The 18,901-nt window shown below is 38.8% G+C and overlaps 1 protein-coding gene across 1 annotated transcript in view; it reads right to left on the reverse strand.

Annotated features, from left to right (window-relative positions):
- The window catches only part of TOPAZ1 (testis and ovary specific TOPAZ 1), a 40,415-nt gene extending 21,576 nt beyond the window's left edge, over positions 1 to 18,839 (reverse strand). Inside the window, exons 1-9 of the mRNA XM_080974532.1 lie at positions 17,048 to 18,839; positions 13,371 to 15,729; positions 8,051 to 8,118; positions 7,493 to 7,620; positions 6,656 to 6,708; positions 4,963 to 5,078; positions 2,493 to 2,563; positions 1,658 to 1,777; positions 777 to 840 (exon numbers count right to left, since the gene is read on the reverse strand). Coding sequence (XP_080830658.1) covers positions 777 to 840; positions 1,658 to 1,777; positions 2,493 to 2,563; positions 4,963 to 5,078; positions 6,656 to 6,708; positions 7,493 to 7,620; positions 8,051 to 8,118; positions 13,371 to 15,729; positions 17,048 to 18,317 — 4,249 coding nt within the window. The 5' untranslated portion in view covers positions 18,318 to 18,839. The remainder of the gene's footprint in view (positions 1 to 776; positions 841 to 1,657; positions 1,778 to 2,492; positions 2,564 to 4,962; positions 5,079 to 6,655; positions 6,709 to 7,492; positions 7,621 to 8,050; positions 8,119 to 13,370; positions 15,730 to 17,047) is intronic.
- Between the last annotated feature and the right edge of the window lie 62 nt (positions 18,840 to 18,901).

Genomic DNA, 18,901 nt, shown 5'->3' on the forward strand with positions numbered 1-18,901 from the left:
GCTTAGTCATGCTGGCCACATGACCCAGAAGCTGTACGCCGGCTCCCCTGGCCAATAAAGCGAGATGAGCACCGCAACCCCAGAGTCGGTCACGACTGGACCTAATGGTCAGGGTCCCTTTACCTTTACCTTTTTAACTTCACCTAAAATGAGAGAGGGATAGTACCTACTAAAGCAAACACCTCAGGAAGGATGACTCACTATGTACAATATCCAAAAGAACCTTATTGTGGGGAGCATATTGGGAAAACACAATTTCCCTCTCAACAGCGAAATTCACTACCTTGAAAAATGTCATCTAGAGCTTCTGCAACAATTCATCTGCATATTATTGTTTTTTAAAAAGAATTAAATTAAATTATGGTAGGGCCTTGGTCCCATATACATATGTCCCAAGAATGATAATAATACTTCCTGTTTCAGCACTGAAGTACTAATATAATAAAGCCCACAAACCAAAGAACTTTAAGCGCTTATACCACACAAAAAACTCATTCAGGTTAGAATTCTAGTTCTGAATAGAGTTCCAGATCTAAGCAGAACTATCCTCTTATTTGGTTACCGGCTTTTGCCTTTATGATCTACATATTAGATTAACTATCAAAAACTATTTCAGCAATGCTGTGCTAGGATACATGTTAAGAAACTATGCAATGTTAACAGCCAAATTTCTACTCAACTGTATAATGGAATGTATTATGTGGTCTGTTACATATGGCACCGTCAATCTTCAAGCAAAACCTATATTTTGTCTTATAATTGTGATTATATCATACCTGCACGCTGCAACAAAACCTCTTCACCAATACTTATATATGTATTAAGTATTTCAGTGAAAAGCTGGAAAATAAAATAAAACCACAAATCTATTATAAATATATTACAGATAAACTTGCTATCTATTACAAGCGTATTACAAGTTTCCAAAATGTGAGGATCCACAAATGCAAATAATTTTGAAGTACACACTGATCTATATTTAGTAAAGCTAAAAAATAATAATCAATACATATTAAACTGTAGCTAAGAGTTAGATGTGGACAAGAGTGTAAAGTATGAATAATTTCCACATGGAACTGCAACAATTGTTTTACCATTATTACCATACCTGTGCACAACCTTTTGCTTAGTATACTAGCCAAACCCATTGTTTGTGGTTGCCATCCCACCCCCCACTTTCCCCAGGCATGGGTAGAGAACCCAGGAAATAAAGGAATGTTTTGTCCTTGTATTGGGCTTACGCTGAAGATGCAAGCAGCACATTGCTGCTAAGGAATAGTGTAAAAACCCCATAGGAACCCTCACGCTGTTCATGGAGAAAAAGCATAGTTTCTTTCACTTCCCATTGTGCATTCTGCTGGAGGCAACAGCAGTTCAGGCCGGCATTTTCTGCAAAAGCCAGTTCACAGGTTACATTTGAGGTGGTATTAAAGTTTTATCTGTGCCGTCTTATTTGATGGCTGCGTTCACAGATCACCAATGGGTTCTGCAGTCATCAAGCAATGAACATGTGTATGTCTCTCAGGCCACAGAATTCTATGATTACTCTGTTAATGACAATCTTATCCTGGAGATCTGATAAAGGCCTCATGTATTTTGTTCTTTAACCGGGCAGCACCAACCAAGTATTTACACAGAGAAGAAACACAGTTTTTACCTTTTCATTTTTTGGTGCAAGTGAATGTGAATACCGGCAATTTGCTCTCTGACAACCATTCAATGTGTTGAAATGAATTCTGCAGACTCCACGGGGTAGATAACTCAATCCTAGGTAAGTCTGCAATGCAACCAGAGAGAAGTCTTTCATTTCCCCCTCAGAATTCTCATTTGAAAACCAAAAAAACACATTTGGTACACATATTTTGGGATTTATGTGCATTTAGCAGGGTATGGACTACTTCACACATAGCACAAAGTGTCATAGTTTGATTAACCTAACAATGGTTTACTTGAATGTACAAACCTAGCCCAGCAAACTAATTATAGCTTATTTTTCTACCAACAAACCATGAGGAGAAACCATGATTTGCTATTGGCTTATGAAGCATGGCTTGTTTCTGAGGGAGTGGGTACATTGCTTGGGGGTACTACTGGATCCTTTGCTGTTGCTTGAGGCTCAGATGGCCTCAGTAGCGTGGAATGCCTTTCATCAGCTTTCAAGCTAGCAGATTTGGGACTGAGAATAAGAAGAGAGGCTTAGAATCAGACTTGTAGAGTTGGAAGGGACCCTGATTATGCTAAATTTTCAAAAATTATGAATCAAATGTCTCTAGCAGTTATATACCTTAAGTCAGAAACTTTATATAAAAGCAGGACAGTTGAAAACAGGATGACTAAAGCCTATGAAAGAGAAACCTCAAACAAGCATGTAAATTGCATCTAACTGTTTAAAGCTGTTTAAATAGCTTTAAATGGTTGTTAACAATGTAAATGCTTAAATGGTAGCTAAGCTTATGCTTAGTTGCAGAAATTTATGAATTTTAAGGACTTACCATAACATTTTTTTTTAAACTGTTGGGATATGATGGCTGCAAAAGAGGACCTTTCCCCGAGAACCTGAAATCTAAGATTGAAGAAAAAAACCCTCCTAAACTGAATGAAATAGCCATAAGTCATGATTATACATTATAAACTTCACTTATCTTATCCCAGAGATGACTGACAACTAAAGTTTTCATTTCCTGTCTACTGACAAGTTAAACTCTTTTCAAGCACCATGAGTAATAACAAATCTTAAATGAAATTTGCCACACTGGAAGGCAAATTCTGCAATTTTCAAACTGATTCTGTGTCAACGTAACAAAGAGTGATTTCTTTATGTTGATACTGCATCTATGCAGGAATACTGTACACCTTAACACATACATTTTCTTTTATGTATGCTTTTTCAGATGTTAAAGTATATAGACAGTGGCCTGGTTCACACACAACTCTAAATCATGGTTTGTTTAGCCAAAGTGTGTTTGTTCAAATATCTGGACCCTGCCTATCAGATTAGCCATGGTTTTCTAGCAGCAAACCATGATCTGAAGCAAAGATCTGTTGTTACCTTATAAACCACTGGTTGTTTAACTACATTTTAGAGCCATGTCCTAACCAAACAGACTTGCTTAAGCATGGTTTGTATTGCCACCCCACCTTAGACACTTGCCAAGCTAGAGGAGGAGTTGTGGTTGGTTATATTATTATATATATGCCAACAGTCAGTGTACTACATTGATATCTTACACACAAGTAATGTATTTTTGAAATTATTTTGTGTGTAGCTGTTCTTTTGGTCATATAGCTCTTTAACATCCTAAGAGAAGTACAAAACTATTTGGAAGAATTAAATGGTTTTACTAGTAGGGTAGCAAACTTGTGGTCCTCCATGTTGTTGGACCCACAACAGTACTCCTTCAACAGCCTTTAAACTTGTTGTTTGATGATTATGTATTTTTACATGCATTCCTATATTCCCAGAGGATACAATACCTCTGTGTTAAAAAAAGTGAGAGGAATGCTTCATTTTAACTATGAAATTCTGTAATTTATTTTAAGTCTTTGAAGGATGTCTCAACATAAGGAAAACTTTGGGCTATTTCAATACCCTATTCTGACTTCTGGGGTGACAGCCTTTGAAATATTTTGAATTCTATTGTAAAGCTGTAACTCTGAAGAATCCAAGTAAGCATGATTAGATACACAGAAAATGTAGTTCTGGTCACATAGGGTCAAATTTAGACATTAAAATCATTTGGGCTCTTTGACTGCAATAGGATCTGGCCTGCACCCTACTTTACACGCATGGCCATGTTTCTCAAGATTTTATCTAATCAGGATCTAACTCAATATGGTGACTAGAATCCAAAACGTGTAAGGACACTCGTGGAGGTTCATTGTGTGTTTTTTACTCTCTGAACGCAAACCTCCTGCCATAGCAAACTACTTTTGAAATTTCCTTGTTTTCAAAAACAGTTTTGTAATGCCAAAGCTTTCTTGAGTGCAGAGAACTAGTTACATGGTTCTCTGAGTCTTGGTCAATGAAAACAGAAATGGCACTCAAATGTTATCCTAAATATTCATAATAATGCACTGATTCAGTAATTTATTTCACTGTCATCTTTAGATTTTGTTTAGCTAACTTTCCACAGTATTTTAATTAGATGGCCATTTTAGCTAAACAAAGATGCATTTATATTAAATCTCAACTAACGGTTGCCTTGGCATGGGCAAATCTAGAGTACAATTAAGCTAAGAACCCTCTGATCTGGATACAGAAGGTAGAACTAAGTGAAACAGGCAACAGAAAGGTAACTCCAGATGTTAATTCCAAGCTTTAATACAGAGTCACCCTACTTTTCCTAGGTTGGATTTTAAACTTTTATAAACATAAAGTAACAAGCACACCGATCCACATACATTTGCATCAGGTACACAGACATCATGGCCAAACCATTTATGCCTCCGGAATGTGCTGTGGGCTCACACACTCCTGCCTCTTCCAACACATTGTTTATGTCATGGTTTGCAGAAACCAGTTTGTTGCCACATTTGAACTGGGAAAACTATGGTTACCACTACCACCAGAATCCACTGCCCACTTCAGCTGTGGTTTAGACTGTGGTTCCCACAGAATGGAAAGGACCTTTAAGGATTACCTAGTCCAAGCCCTTGCAATGCAGGAATAGGCAGCTGTCCCTTATGGGGATCAAACCTGCAACCTTGGTGTTATCAACACCACTCTGTAACCAACTGATCTTTCCAGCATGGGCAAACTATGGCTAGCAGTAATAGCTTCAAATATTATGAGATTATGGCTGTGAGCCAGGAAATGGAGGACATCAGCACACTTGAGTGAGCCCACAGGTTTTTCCTGCAAACCAAATCCTGTCAATGAAATAGACCTTTATACAGACACAGAAAAGTAGCACTGTAGTACCATAAAACAAAATGTGTAGGTATTTTGAACTAATACAATACCATTCACCCACGGTTTCACTGCTGTGACTTGCTGCCGGGGATCAGTTTTCATAGCAGGAAGTGTCAATTCTAGCTGATGATCATGGCTCATAGATTCAATGTATTGAGCCCTCTCACTAAATTCCAAATGAGGAAAAAGATGCTTATTTGACTAATAATACAAAAACTTTATATCTTTTATTTAAAAATTAGCACAATAAAGTAAATTATATTTTCTATACCCAAGCACACCTCCCTTGTGGAGGAGAGGAGGCTGCTCCTACTGATTGCAAAAATACACATAGCAAGTGAGCTGGGAACGAGAAGAAATGTGAGCAGATAGATGGGATGAACTGGGCATAGCATTTATCACTTCTGGATCAGTACCATCTAAATGGCTGTACCATGCCCTGGGTCCAGCTGATGAGGCAATAATTTTTATTATTATTAATCCTCCTCCAATGAATATATTGGTTAGGGTTCTGCTTCACAGCACTTGTGTTGTGACGTTCCAAAATGCTCCATGCTATTTTACATCTATGTAAAATCACTAAGTGATGCCATACACCAGGGGTAGGCAACCTAAGGCCAGGGGGCCAGATGCGACCCAATCGCCTTCTCAATCCGGCCTGCAGACGGTCTGGGAATCAGCGTGTTTTTACATGAGTAGAATGTGTCCTTTTATTTAAAATGCATCTCTGGGTTATTTGTGGGGCATAGGAATTCATTCTTCTTCTTTTTTTCCAAAATATAGTCCGGCCCACCACATGGTCTGAGGGATGGTGGACCAGCCCATGGCTGAAAAAGGTTGCTGACCCCTGACATACACTGTTCTGGAGCGACAACCACCCAGTAATATTTCTCCGTTTCAAACTCAGATGAAGTGGTCAATGTGCTCAATAGGTGGCAAAGATCAGTAATAGACTAGAAGGTGAGCAACCTGCAGTTCAATCTAAGCAGGACAAAATTACTACTGACAGGATGCTTGCGTGAATTGTGAAGTGGCCTTTCAACACGTTCTGTATCAAGTTGCTGTTAAACCCTGCACTAACTGTTGATGCTTTTCATGCTGTGGCATGAATTGCCTTCCAGCAACTGCAAAAACATGGGCAGTTATTATTAAACTACTGTGAATGCATTGCACATGGGGCTGCCTTTAAAGACTGCTCAAAACCTCAACTGGTTCATAATACTGCTGCTTCAATTACATATCAAAACTGGTCAAGTAGAACATCTTGCCAGTTTTAACACAGTTCCAATGGCTTCAAGTACGGACTTCTCAAGAATGGCTTCAATTCAACATTCATTTTAAGGTATAAAGAAATAAATAAAATACTGTGGGAAGAGGTTATTTGTTTTGGTTTGTGACTATGTGATGTATTTTTGTGTTTTTATATCCTAAGCTGCCCTGCGATTCTTGGATGAAGGGTGGTATAGGAAATTAATAATATAATATAATATAATATAATATAATATAATATAATACAGCTTGATACCCAGGTAGCTTAAAGGACAATTTGCTAGGCAGGTGGGGAAAGGCTCATTTTGTTTGTGGTGCCTCAGCTCTATAATGCTCTCCCCAAGGAGAGCTTCTGAACAGCCATTTTATCTCTAACTTCTACGTGTCTAATCTTGAGTATAAGACCAGAGAAAAAGGTTTGAAGATAAAATGTCGTCCTTTCACTTAACTAGGACTACATAAACTCATACACACATTTTTGCAGTGTCCTGAATCTCTGCTTCTTCTTTCACAGTTGAAACTTTGTACTGTAAGATTAAAAAGGTTGTAATTCAGTTAAAATAAACAGAAACTCATGATTCATTTAATAACTTTCTCTTTTTGTTCATAGAATATTCAAGCGGAAGAAGTATGGTTGCTGTTTATGGTTCTACAATTTCTACAATGTCTAAGTCCAACTCCCTATTGCAGGATGTCCTATTTATGAAACAATACCAACAAAAGCCTACCAAAGTCGTCTTCAAATCTAGAATGGAAGGAAGTTCCATGGCTTCCCTCTATAGCTCACAGTATTGCTAGACCCATAAGTTAATAAAAGAACAAATCATTTTTTAACGTTCATCCAATTTCCTTGCTTTGCTTAATTTTGATTTACACACTTAAGATTCACAGCACAGTTTCAGATTTATGAAAGAGAAATTAAAAGTACCATGCTGGTTTACAACAGTACATCTAATGAATCTCATTGTATTAAAACAGCATACAGATATCTCTAAGGCTAGGCATAGGCAAACTCAGATATTTTCGGACTACAACTCCCATCATCCCTAGCTAACAGGACCAGTGGTCAGGGATGATGGGAGTTGTGGTCCCAAAACATCTGGAGGGCAGCCTAAGGCTGTAACCCGATGCACACATAATTGGAAGTTAGAACTGCCCAATTTCAGTGGGACTTACTTTTAAGTAAACATGCATTGGATTGTGCTGTATGTAGTGCAATTTACTACAGTACTTGACAAAAGTTCCCTCAAATAAATGACACTCTTCTGCAACACTACCTTTTATAAACAAAAAATTAATTCACTTCAGTACCTTTTCATTTGTGTTAGAACTCTTTAAAACATCATCTGATTCGCTCAACTGCCCATCCTCAAAACAGGATTCAGCTACACCTCCTGTAGAACTTATTCCACATAGGAATTCTGATTTACTTCCATCCACTGGAAAAAATGCAACACATACTGCTGAAACATAGTAAAATTAAGAACAGAATGCTTAACTATGAAGTTGGGCATATCACTGGTGAGCTTTTTAAATGATGACCCTTCTTACAAAGTATGCAGTAGTACTGTACTAGCACTGTCCAGTCGCGGGCGACTCTGGGGTTGCGGTGCTCATCTCGCTTTACTGGCTGAGGAAGCCGGGGTTTGTCCGCAGACAGCTTCCGGGTCATGTGGCCGGGAGCTCACCCCCTAGCAGGGATTCGAACCACCAACCTTCTGATCAGCAAGCCCTAGGGCTCTGTGGTTTAGACCACAGCACCACCCGCGTCCCTTTAACATTTAAGAGTAGACGCTGTTTAACACTTAACTCCCCCTGCACAAGTTGTCATTTTCTCCTTAATGTGCATTTTTAAATTCCTGTTCTTACCTTCTGCCAGTGGAACACCAACATCTGTGAAAGACTCCAATATTCCATCATACTGAATGGGATCTTCTCTGTAAGCAAGAAAATTTTACAAAATGTTAACAACTACCCTTAACAATCTGGGTCATGAGTTCTTTTGCCTAGAGTTCCTAGCACCATAAACTGTTTTTGAAAATGGGGCCTATTCAATCTAAGCCCCTTATACCTATCAATAAGCTCAGGAGGAAAATTTGATGACAATATTTGAATTTTATAGCAACAATCCCGGTGGGGAAAGGTGAGGCACATTCCTTTCTGCATTTCCCCAATAACCTTTCTTGCATTGTTATCATAGGACCCATTACCTCCCTGAAGGAACAAAGCAATTCTAAAAGCAATTCTCCAAGAAAGGTGAAAGGAAGTTCCTACGAGAGTTTGAAATCAAGTAAGATTCCTGAGACTGGTCCTATAAAGGAAGCTGGAGATTGGTTTGGGAGTTTAGATAAAAAGAATAAGGAGAGAATCCATAAGAATGTCCCCTTACTTGATTGTTTCCAGCCACTTAGTTCAATAAATGACTACGCCTACAGGAGATCCTCTCTTGGGATATTGCAAGATAAGAGATGTAAACCAATGGGACTACCTTCAGTCCTTTGACATTATGGGACCCCAGCCCTGTCTTGTTTGTGAAATAGAAATAGTAGCAAACTTTAAATAACTCCTGCTGACCCATCTATTTAAACAGGTTTACCCTTGCTCATTAGATTCATCACACTGCTGTTTAGCAATTATTGATATTTAACTGAATGTTTTAATAATAAACTCTCTTTTTACTGAAGAATTTATTTGTAATTATGGTTACAATGCTGTAAACAGCTTTATCTTTTCCTTTTTAATCTTATTGTGTTTTATGCAAACCACTTGGGTATTTTGTATATTAAGCAGTATATAAATATAGTCATACCTCGGGTTACAGACACTTCGGGTTGTGCGAGTTCGAGTTGCGCACCGTGCTGAACCCGGAAGTACCGGAATGGGTTACTTCCGGGTTTCGGCGCTTGCGCAGAAGCGCTAAATCATGCTTTACGCATGCGCAGACGCTGCGGGTTGCAAACATGCTTCCTGCACGGATCACATTCGCAACCCGAGCGTCCACTGTATTAGAATAAGAAACATAGACTTCCGGGGTGGCGCCATCGGTAATGGCGGACTCCCTCTGAAGTGGAGGGGCCAGCTCCATGGGAATCGGGTCCTTTCCGCTACGGCGAAGCGGGGACCCATTCAAAAATCACAGGCAGATGAAGCCTGTGACCATGGGACTCGGCGGGCACCTTTAGCGCCCCCCCAACCCGCAAAGGAACCCACTAACGGGCTCCGGAGCGAAGAGGGGGAAGTGGCGCGGTGCTGAGAGTCAACTGCTTCTTCCGTGGAGCGAAGCCGCACAGCCGTTGCCGGAGAGCGCTGCCTTTTTCCTGGGACAATTTGGCTTTTAAAACAACCACCCGTGAGTACTTAAGTTTCGGACAATTGGACTCTAAATAAGGATTTGTGAGCAGAAAGGAAAACTGGACTTAAAAGTTTAATTTAATTTGGCACTGAAACGGGAAGGTCTAAACAGGAAGTCAGCCTTCCGTTTCTTTGTAGATAGATTAAAGCAAAGACACAGCAAACTAAAGTTCTGAAAATCGCTTCTAAAGGATTAACTTTCATCATTTAAAATTGTGGAACCCCCTTCGGAAGCAGGAGAAGAGGGGGGATTTTTTCTGGACTGTTTAAACCTGCAGAAGTGAGTGTAAAGTAAAGTAACTTTCCACCGTCTTGATCCTGGAGCGGCGTGTCAAGACTGACGTTCTTTGAAGCTCATTGACCAGAGACAAACGTTTTTGACAGATAGCTAAAGGAAGAGATACATAGTGATTCCATTGTTCCCCTTCGCATTTTAAAGGAACAAATATTGACAAAATATCTGAAAAAGGAAACTTTGTTGTTAGATTTGTTTTTAAAAGAAAAGAACAAGCAGAAGTTTTTCCCCTAGAGGGAGCCTGTGAAACTGTAACCAATTTTGAATCGGGAAGCTCGCAGCTGTTACAGATTACGATCGTGGGAATAGACTTCTGACCTTGCAGGACAATGTATTCAGAAGCTCTGTTGAGTGCTTTCTGTAAAACAAGTGCCCTACTGGAATAGCTACATGAGAAGACAGATTTTATGACTGATGCGATTAGAAATTTTGGACAGGCAGTGGGCTATTATATAGAGCCCACCCAGGAATTAGATCAGGAGTGTGCCCTGACAGAACAGATGAGGGAAGAGGATGTTGCTGAATCTTGGGCGCCAGGGATGGAGGGAGCTGCGGCCCAGCAGGAACATGAATTCTTGGATTTGACAAATGAACTTGGAAAAAGCCAGATTTGGAAAGATAAAGTTTGGTTTGGTTTGGAAATGGGGGGTTGGATAGACCCCCCTATGCAGGGAGGTTTGGACTTTTCGAGTCTGGCAATGGGCCGTGAGATGTTTGGGGTTGTGGGGGCTCTCAATTTTGGAGGGTTTTTGAAACATGTTCTTAAATACCACATGGAACTTAGTGGGGACTATGGAAAAGGGGCTGATTTGTCGAGAAGGGTCAAAAGCATTGTCAAGCTGGAGTTCCCAAGAGTGAAAGAAGTAGGAGATAAAAGAAAATATAGCTATAAATATGAAGAAGAGCTGCGGAAGGGACATGGAAGAGACTTAAGGGCCTCGGACATAAGGTTACCAGGTTAATGCGCTAGATTGATGGGATAGAAAGGACTGACAAAACCCGGGTCCAGGAGGAAGAGACGTTGGATGAAGATTGGATTGTTATTTCTTTTATTATGATTGTTTTATAAAATTGATGAATGTTAGAAAAATGTTGGAATGAAATTATTTGGCTTTAGCAAAAATGTTTAAAGAATTATGTAAGAATATTATGGTTATGAGAAATTGGTAAAAATAAAATTTAAGTTTTAAGGTTTTCATAGTAAGATAAGATTAAAATAGATTAAGGTAAAGTAATGACAGAATATTATGAAATATGGAAAGGATTTGCTGTGACAATTAATAATCAGGATACAAAAAAAGGGAGGAGGAGGAGGTCAAAGAAAGAAGGTAATGACAGTTAAAGATATGAGAATATTGGATTTGTTTTTAAATGTTTGTGGTATATTTTTGTTTTTTAATTGTGTCGTGTTATTTTTTGATTTTGATTTTTATTAATTTGTATTGTTTGACTGTGGTTTGTCTTTTCTTTGTTTTTCTTTCTTTTTTTCTTTTTTATTCTCTTTTGTAATTTTAAAATTTTCAATAAATATCATTTAAAAAAAAAAGAATAAGAAACGTAACTTTGGAGCTAAAGAGACCGGGAATGCATATATTACAGTGGTACCTCGGGTTATATGCTTCAGGTTACAGACTCCGCTAACCCAGAAATAGTACCTTGGGTTAAGAACTTTGCTTCAGGATGAGAACAGAAATTGCGCAGCAGGCCCCATTAGCTAAAGTGGTGCTTCAGGTTAAGAACAGTTTCAGGTTAAGAACAGACCTCCAGAATGAATTAAGTTCTTAACCCGAGGTACCACTGTCTATACAATATAGTCTTCCACCTCTCAGCTCAGTTCAACAAGTAGTGCCTTACCAAAGAAAGCTGTTTTATTAACCAGGCTGTTTTCATTTATGATAATTTAATAATAGGTTCTGGCATTTGGGTATCAGATTAGAATTGACTCTTCATCCTACAGGTGTAACAATAGTGGTATTTTAAAACAGAAAATAAAATTTTAGATGTGTCTAAAAGAATCACAAACTGTGCCTTAAAGCTAAGGGCAGTAAAATCTTGCCATTCAAATTTGAACATGGAGACCTGCATGCAAAAGCTAGAACTGTTACTTTGTACTGATTTTGTTTAGCTACGAAAGAGATATGCCCACTTAACTGGGTAATTTATTATAGAATTATTTATTGTTTTGTGTTTTCTTGTTTTATTATTGTTAGAAATGATTCTGTCTTTTTAAGTATTCTTAGTCAATTGAAGATTCTTTTCTGAGCCTCAGGCATTAAAACATGTGCAGTTTTAGCTGGAGAATTTAGCATAGTTAAGATTCACAAAAGACGTATACAAGATTTGTTTTTAAAGGCTTTCACCTGCCTAGTGTGGCAAGTTACCAGTCGTAAAGCTGTTATGTATTCTAAACACATCCCTCCAAAGGGATCACAACTTCATAAAGATGCTTCACAATACAGGAAAAGCAAATGTAGGATTATCACATTTGGGAGTATTGATGGTAGGCTGAACTATTCACTACTGCCCACATAACATATTATGTATGCAGTAGATGGCTTAAATTATTTGCCATTCTGCCTTGGTTGTATTCTATTGATAGACTTGATTAAATGATATAAATGATACATTATATTAACTATGTCAAGCAAGCATATTCATCGTTGGCTAACCACAAATCTAACTACTGAATACCTAGCAAAGGAAATTAAGCTAAGTAAGCTTTAGCTAAAACGGTTTACTGCAGCTGAATAGAAAAGTATTTCTAAATGCTATGGTACTACAAAGAACAATCTTCAAATGAAAAATATTAAGATAATTCGAAGAGGCTATTTAGTTCTACTGTCAATTGCAAAAGACCATTTTATACTGCCTCTCACCAGCATAAATGTGTTTCAAACTTCACTTTCAATTGTTACTCTTATAGTCTTACTTTTTACTTTTATCACTGGGTTAAAATAATAAAAATAAAAAGCAGAACAATCCATTATTGCTAATCCTCAATTCTCACTGTAAATCCCAAACTATTACTGTAAATCCTACATAATATACTTAGTAGAAGCAAATCACATTTTTTAGTTACTGTCTAACCTCAAAGTCACTAAATTGTTTAAGGCTAGCTAAAGCACGAGGGACGCGGGTGGCGCTGTGGGTTAAACCACAGAGCCTAGGACCTGCCAATCAGAAGGTTGGCGGTTCAAATTCCCGCGACGGGGTGAGCTTCCGTTACTCGGTCCCTGCTCCTGCCAACCTAGCAGTTCGAAAGCACGTCAAAGTGCAAGTAGATAAATAGGTACCGCTCCGGCAGGAAGGTAAACGGCGTTTCCGTGCACTGCTCTGGTTCACCAGAAGCGGCTTAGTCATGCTGGCCACATGACCCGGAAGCTGTATGCCGGCTCCCTCAGCCAATAAAGCGAGATGAGCGCTGCAACCCGAGTCGTCCGTGACTGGACCTAATGGTCAGGGGTCCCTTTACCTAGCTAAAGCACAAGCATCTAATAACTCAAAACACTTACTATATAAATTATTTCCAGAGGATATGCTTACCTTGGACAGCAATCCAAATGTCTCTTCTGTGGAAGCTGAGGGGGTTCCGGTTCTACTTCCATTTCTTCCTTTATGGAAATGCTGACATTCAAGTTGGTTTGGGTACAATGCCCTTTGTCTTCTTCCTTGGATTCTCCAAACAGATCAGGGTCATCCTGAATTACATCAATCACAAGAACATCATCTTCATAAGCCTTAACAACCTCTGCAGAGAAGTTAGCTTTGTCCTGTGCAAAGTTATTGCTGTAATTACTTTCATCATTAGTTGGCACTTCCAATACCGCAGAAGGGTTGTGGTTTTGAATCTCCATATAACCAGTACTCAAAGCGTCAGGATTATCTTTCAAATCTGCTAATTCCAATTCTCTCTCATGGGAAGTCTTCACACCTTCATTATGAACACTTGTCTCTTTATAAAGGCTTTCAAGAACCTTGTCAAATTGGTCTGCATTTTCTTCTAGGACAGTAATTCCATTAACTTCTTTTGACTTGAACTGATGTCTAGAATGCACATTGGATGAGGTCTCTTTAGCTCTGGCTTTCTTCACTGACACAGTAGAATCTAGGATGTCCAAAGGACTGCAAACATCTCTTCTTGACAATCTAGTATATTCTGTTTTTCTGGATTCATTTTTATCCTTCAGTAAAGGAATTTTGAAATTTGATAGGTTCCCTTTGATTAGTGGTTCTTGTTTGAGAACGGAGGTCTTCCTATGTTTTCCACTGTCGGAACAAACACCATTATGAGTATCTATAGAACTATTTCTCTTTGCTATACTTCCTTTATTTTTAGCCTCCTTTGCTGATGAATTTAAAGCTCTTTTTGATTTCTTTACATTTTTAGTGCTAGAAGATCTGCAATGTTTAGGTCTCTCCTCCATACCCATAGAGGAACTTCTGCTGTCGTTAGCAGTAGCCAAGTGAGCCTTGCATATATCAACTACAGATTCTGAGGTTGGGTTTTCATTGGGAAGTTGCGTTTTTTGACCCATTACCTTATATGCAGAAGCTTTGACAGTACAAGCCAATGGCTTATGTAGCTCTGCCTGGCCAGAGAGAATTACTGAATCAGAAACTCTTAAAAATTCTCTTTTTGAGTCTGATGCATGATTTTTACCAAACCACAAGTATGTTCTAGCACACGATTCACGGGGCCAAACATTTTTACCAGAAATTGGTACTGCTCTTTGACAGCTTTGTAGCTCCAATTTCTTTCTAACTTTATGTATTGTGTTTTCTTTGACGGTTCTTTTTTCTCTTTTCATACAGCCAGCAACATTATTGTTGTGGTTGGTAATTTTTTGACTGACTAATGTCTCCCTTATAGAATTATCAACCAATTTATTACTACAGCAAATTTGTGGTTCTATTATGCTTAACTCATTTTCCTTTTCAAGAATCTCTGATTTCTCAAAACCAATGGCACTGCATGTGATAAAGTGTGCTTTGCTCATCTCTGTACCGCAAGATAATTTGGCACGTTTATTTTGAGGTTTTTGAACAGCCTGCTCAAGAACAAAATCAGGTGTATGACCAAGTGAAGACAATAAAGTTGTTTCATTGTAGATTGGGTTTTCCAAAATCGTTGAACTTCTTACGGCAGTTTTACTCTCCATTTGTAATCCACATTCACTGTGTATATTCACACTTGTGAAAGCTTCCTGGTCTGTTTTTTCCAGATCCTCAAGCACTTTCACTCCTTTGTTTATTTTTTTGAAATCTAAACACATTTTACTTTCCCTGGATCGCTTTCTATTTTGACATCTTGAGGAGTTCTTAATATTTTGGCACATCTCTTTTTCAACCAATGTGCTTTTTTCTGGAAATGACTGTCCAGCTTGTACTATATTAGGGCTGCAACTCAAATCGTTCTGGCCCATACCCCCGCTAGAGAACAAAACCTTACACTGATCAAGTGCAACATGCAGAGATCCAGAGTGAACCTTACAGCTTTGGGTGGTCTCAAAACCTGTAGGTGTCAAGAGTGCCTTAATGTAACGACAGTCAAGCAATCTCACTACTGGAATAGTAGTCCTTTCTACTGTATATGGCAAAGTATTATGCCTAGAAAACCATTTGCATTCTTCATTTTGCTGCACTACCAGTGCATTTGTTTCCACATTTTCAGCTACTGTTATGTCCAAAAGCTGCGAATTGGCATTTGTAACAGGAAGCAAGGAAGTATCCGCTCCAAAACAAGGGATGACAGGATCTTTGCTTTCAGTCTCATCCGATTTAGATACTGGAAGGCTTGCAGACTGCTCTAGCAGATTTTGTATATTGCAATCTTGAGAAGTACTCAGACCAGTCTTGTGAACTTTTCCATGCTGTATGCTTGAAAGTTCATGGACTTGCTCTCCTGAGTTAAAAAAGGGGATAATAATTAATCAAATGTTGAATGCATTCTAATATACAAGGTTGGACTTTGCCGAAGCATATCTGTAATAAATATGTATTGTATAAAAAATGCCTTTATAAACTGCAAGTGTAGTATATCTAACGGCTTAAAAATACAAAGCATACTTCTCATCCACTATGGCTGGCATTCATTAGTACAGCAATTAGAATAATAAAATTAGAAATACAGAATATAAGAATCACAGAATTGTAGAGTTGGAAGGGACCACAAGGGACATCCAGTCCAATCCCCTGCAATGCAGGAATCTTTTGGCCAACATGGGGCTTGAACCCATGACCCTCAGATTAAGAGTTTCATGCTCTACTGACTGAGTTATGTATTTTGCTACCGGCTATATAAAATACTTGGTTGTTTTTTAAAAAAAGTTTTTTAAATTGCTAAAATGTATTTGCAAGCATTTCCAGAATGGCAAAAAAAAATCAAAAAAAATCACGATATTGGAAATTCAATGCAATCCATAAAGAAAATTACACAAAGTAGAATGTGCACATATATGCATACATACATACATACATACACACACACACACACACACACATAATATAGGCAACATACCAAAAGAAGGAAAATTGTAAATTCAAACTTTGCCACTTTTGGTGATATCCCTCGTTAGCGTCTGTTAACAAGCATATTAAGTTTTTCCCATAGCTTAAGTTTAAGTACACTGGTACCTCGGGTTAAGAACTTAATTCATTCTGGAGGTCTGTTCTTAACCTGAAACTGTTAACCTGAGGTACCACTTTAGCTAATGGGGCCTCCCGCTGTCGCCACACAATTTCTGTTCTCATCCTGAAGCAAAGTTCTTAACCCGAGGTACTATTTCTGGGTTAGCGGAGTCTGTAACCTGAAGTGTCTGTAACTCGAGGTACCACTGTATAGGCTAAAACTGTGGTGCCTTACATTTCATTAGTCAAAAGTGAATCTAAATATGAATCAAAAGGAGCAATTTAATGGCTTCATACAAATTGTAAACAGAAAGAGTGCTCCTTAGTCAGGGATGGAATTTCAGCCTCTTGTCTCCTCCAGCAAGAAGCTTGCTTTGTGAAGTGTCCCAATAAAATTACTGTACAATGGTTTCTAGCTTAAATATTTCCTAGTTAACAGTATCCAAGTGTAAATATAAAGACCTGTGATTTAGTTTTTATATTAAATTTGGAAATGAATTTAGATTTTCAGGCTGTAAGAAAATAAAGGCTGGAGGGGAAGTTATGGTGAAAAACATAACATACAAAGAGAAAGAGGGAATAAGCATCCTTACTAGATGTTCTGGTCTTTTTTTTAAGTTCAGTTGAAGTCACAATTTCATCCTTTCCATCTCTCTGTTTCTTAATACTACCATGTACTCTGGTAATCAGTAGATCCTCTGTGGGTCCACAATCCATCATTTTCTCCTCAAAGATCACTTGTCTACACCCAGGAACCTCTGAAACAGACTTCTCTGGTGTCCAGCTCAGGTTCTTACTATCATTTTCACACACCACTGATTTCAAAGACGCTCGGGTTACCATTTTATGCTTTCTTTTTTCTGCAGTGTTCCTATACGTTCCATTCTCTTCTAGATTTGCCACACACTTCAATAGGCATTTGCTATTTTGTTTTAGAACTTCTGCACCTACATGTAATTTTGCTAGATTCTCTGTAACAGAAGAATTCTCCCCTCTTTCTCCCAAAGTTCTCGGGCTTAAGCTCTGTATATCAGGCTTTAACTTAAAAGACAAGCACCCCCTATTTGTTCTTTGACTTTTCTCCGGGTTCCTAAAAGCTTTTTGCTCTTGCCAAACCAATTTAGTCTTCTTCCTCATGTTCCATGTTTTCTGGTGTGGTCCCAGTTCAGAACAGCTTTCGCTTTTCTGCAGTTCCCTAGTTACTTCCTGAGATTCTAGCCCTGTTACAGAACTCCTATCCTTTCCCATTAAGCAAAGAGCTGGTTTTAGTAAGGAACAGCTGTGCTTTTTCCTCAAGCTCCTTGCATTCTTCATGCAACTTTGGATTTTTCGTTCAGGTTCTAACAAGGAACTCAGACTATTTTCCTCCGGTGTCGTATCTTTGTCATGAGATTCCATTCCCAGCAAGGATCTCTCTCTTTTCTTTCTAACCCATGATGCCAATTTAGTTTGCAAACAAACTCTAGAAGAAGAATCATTCGGCTGATCCGCCATACTCCGGACAGCCTTCTTTGAATTACGTCTCTCCACCAAAGCCATTTCCCCTTTCAATTTTATGCCCACATCATAATTACAGTCTGCTCCGATTGCATTCCTTTCCCTAGTTCTTTGCCCCTTCCTTCTTTTAGAGACAAATTCCTTGCTCTGCTGCTGCTTCTCCCTTAACTGTACTTCAGAACCAAGAACAATCGGGTTGCTTAAGTTACTAGCCGACAAAGAAAATGACTTTTCCTTGCAGCTGCTCTCATCTTTCTGAGAGCGATCTAGACTGCTGGATGGTTGCACCCTTTCAGCTTCCATCCCTATTTCTGGCAACAAGCAAACCGGCTGCTCTTTACTCTTTTGCACTTTTCGTACCATCATGGACTAATGGAACAAAGTGCTTTTTTTTATTATTAAAAAAAAGTTTTATTTTTCTAGAGACAGGCATATGCTTTATCATCTACAACTCTCCTCTTTTTTTAAAAAAAAAATCTTAGATTCACTTGAAGCTTATGCTCACCTACTTGCCAAATCTAGAGAGACATAAAATTACAATATTTTTTCCAAAAAAACCCACACGCTTCCAAAGGACGGTCAAATTTAATTAAAAAAAGATGGAAGGGCCCTGCCACAGGAACTTGTCTTCCTCAGGCCGCGAAAGCAAAGATGTGTATAATATATTGTGTGTAAAGATAGCAACTGATTTAACCTTAGCTGCCTATCTCTTTCTTTTGAGGTAATTTAAGGCCTGCAGCCCCTGCAGTAGGAAAGCGAGAAAGAAGCCCGCGCTTTGCAGACCTGCGGAAATTGCGCGGTCCCGAGTCTAAACAACCGCCACTGAACTAGTAAGAGAACCGGGGAAGACGCACTTCTGAATGACCTCCCCTCCCGCCCCACACACCAGCACCGCGAGCCCCAAGCCACTTCTTCCCGTCGCCCCCCTCAGAAATCCCGTTTTCCCTCCC

Source organism: Podarcis pityusensis, assembly GCF_964106645.2.
Source record: "Podarcis pityusensis genome assembly, chromosome: 12".
Lineage (NCBI taxonomy): Eukaryota > Metazoa > Chordata > Lepidosauria > Squamata > Lacertidae > Podarcis > Podarcis pityusensis.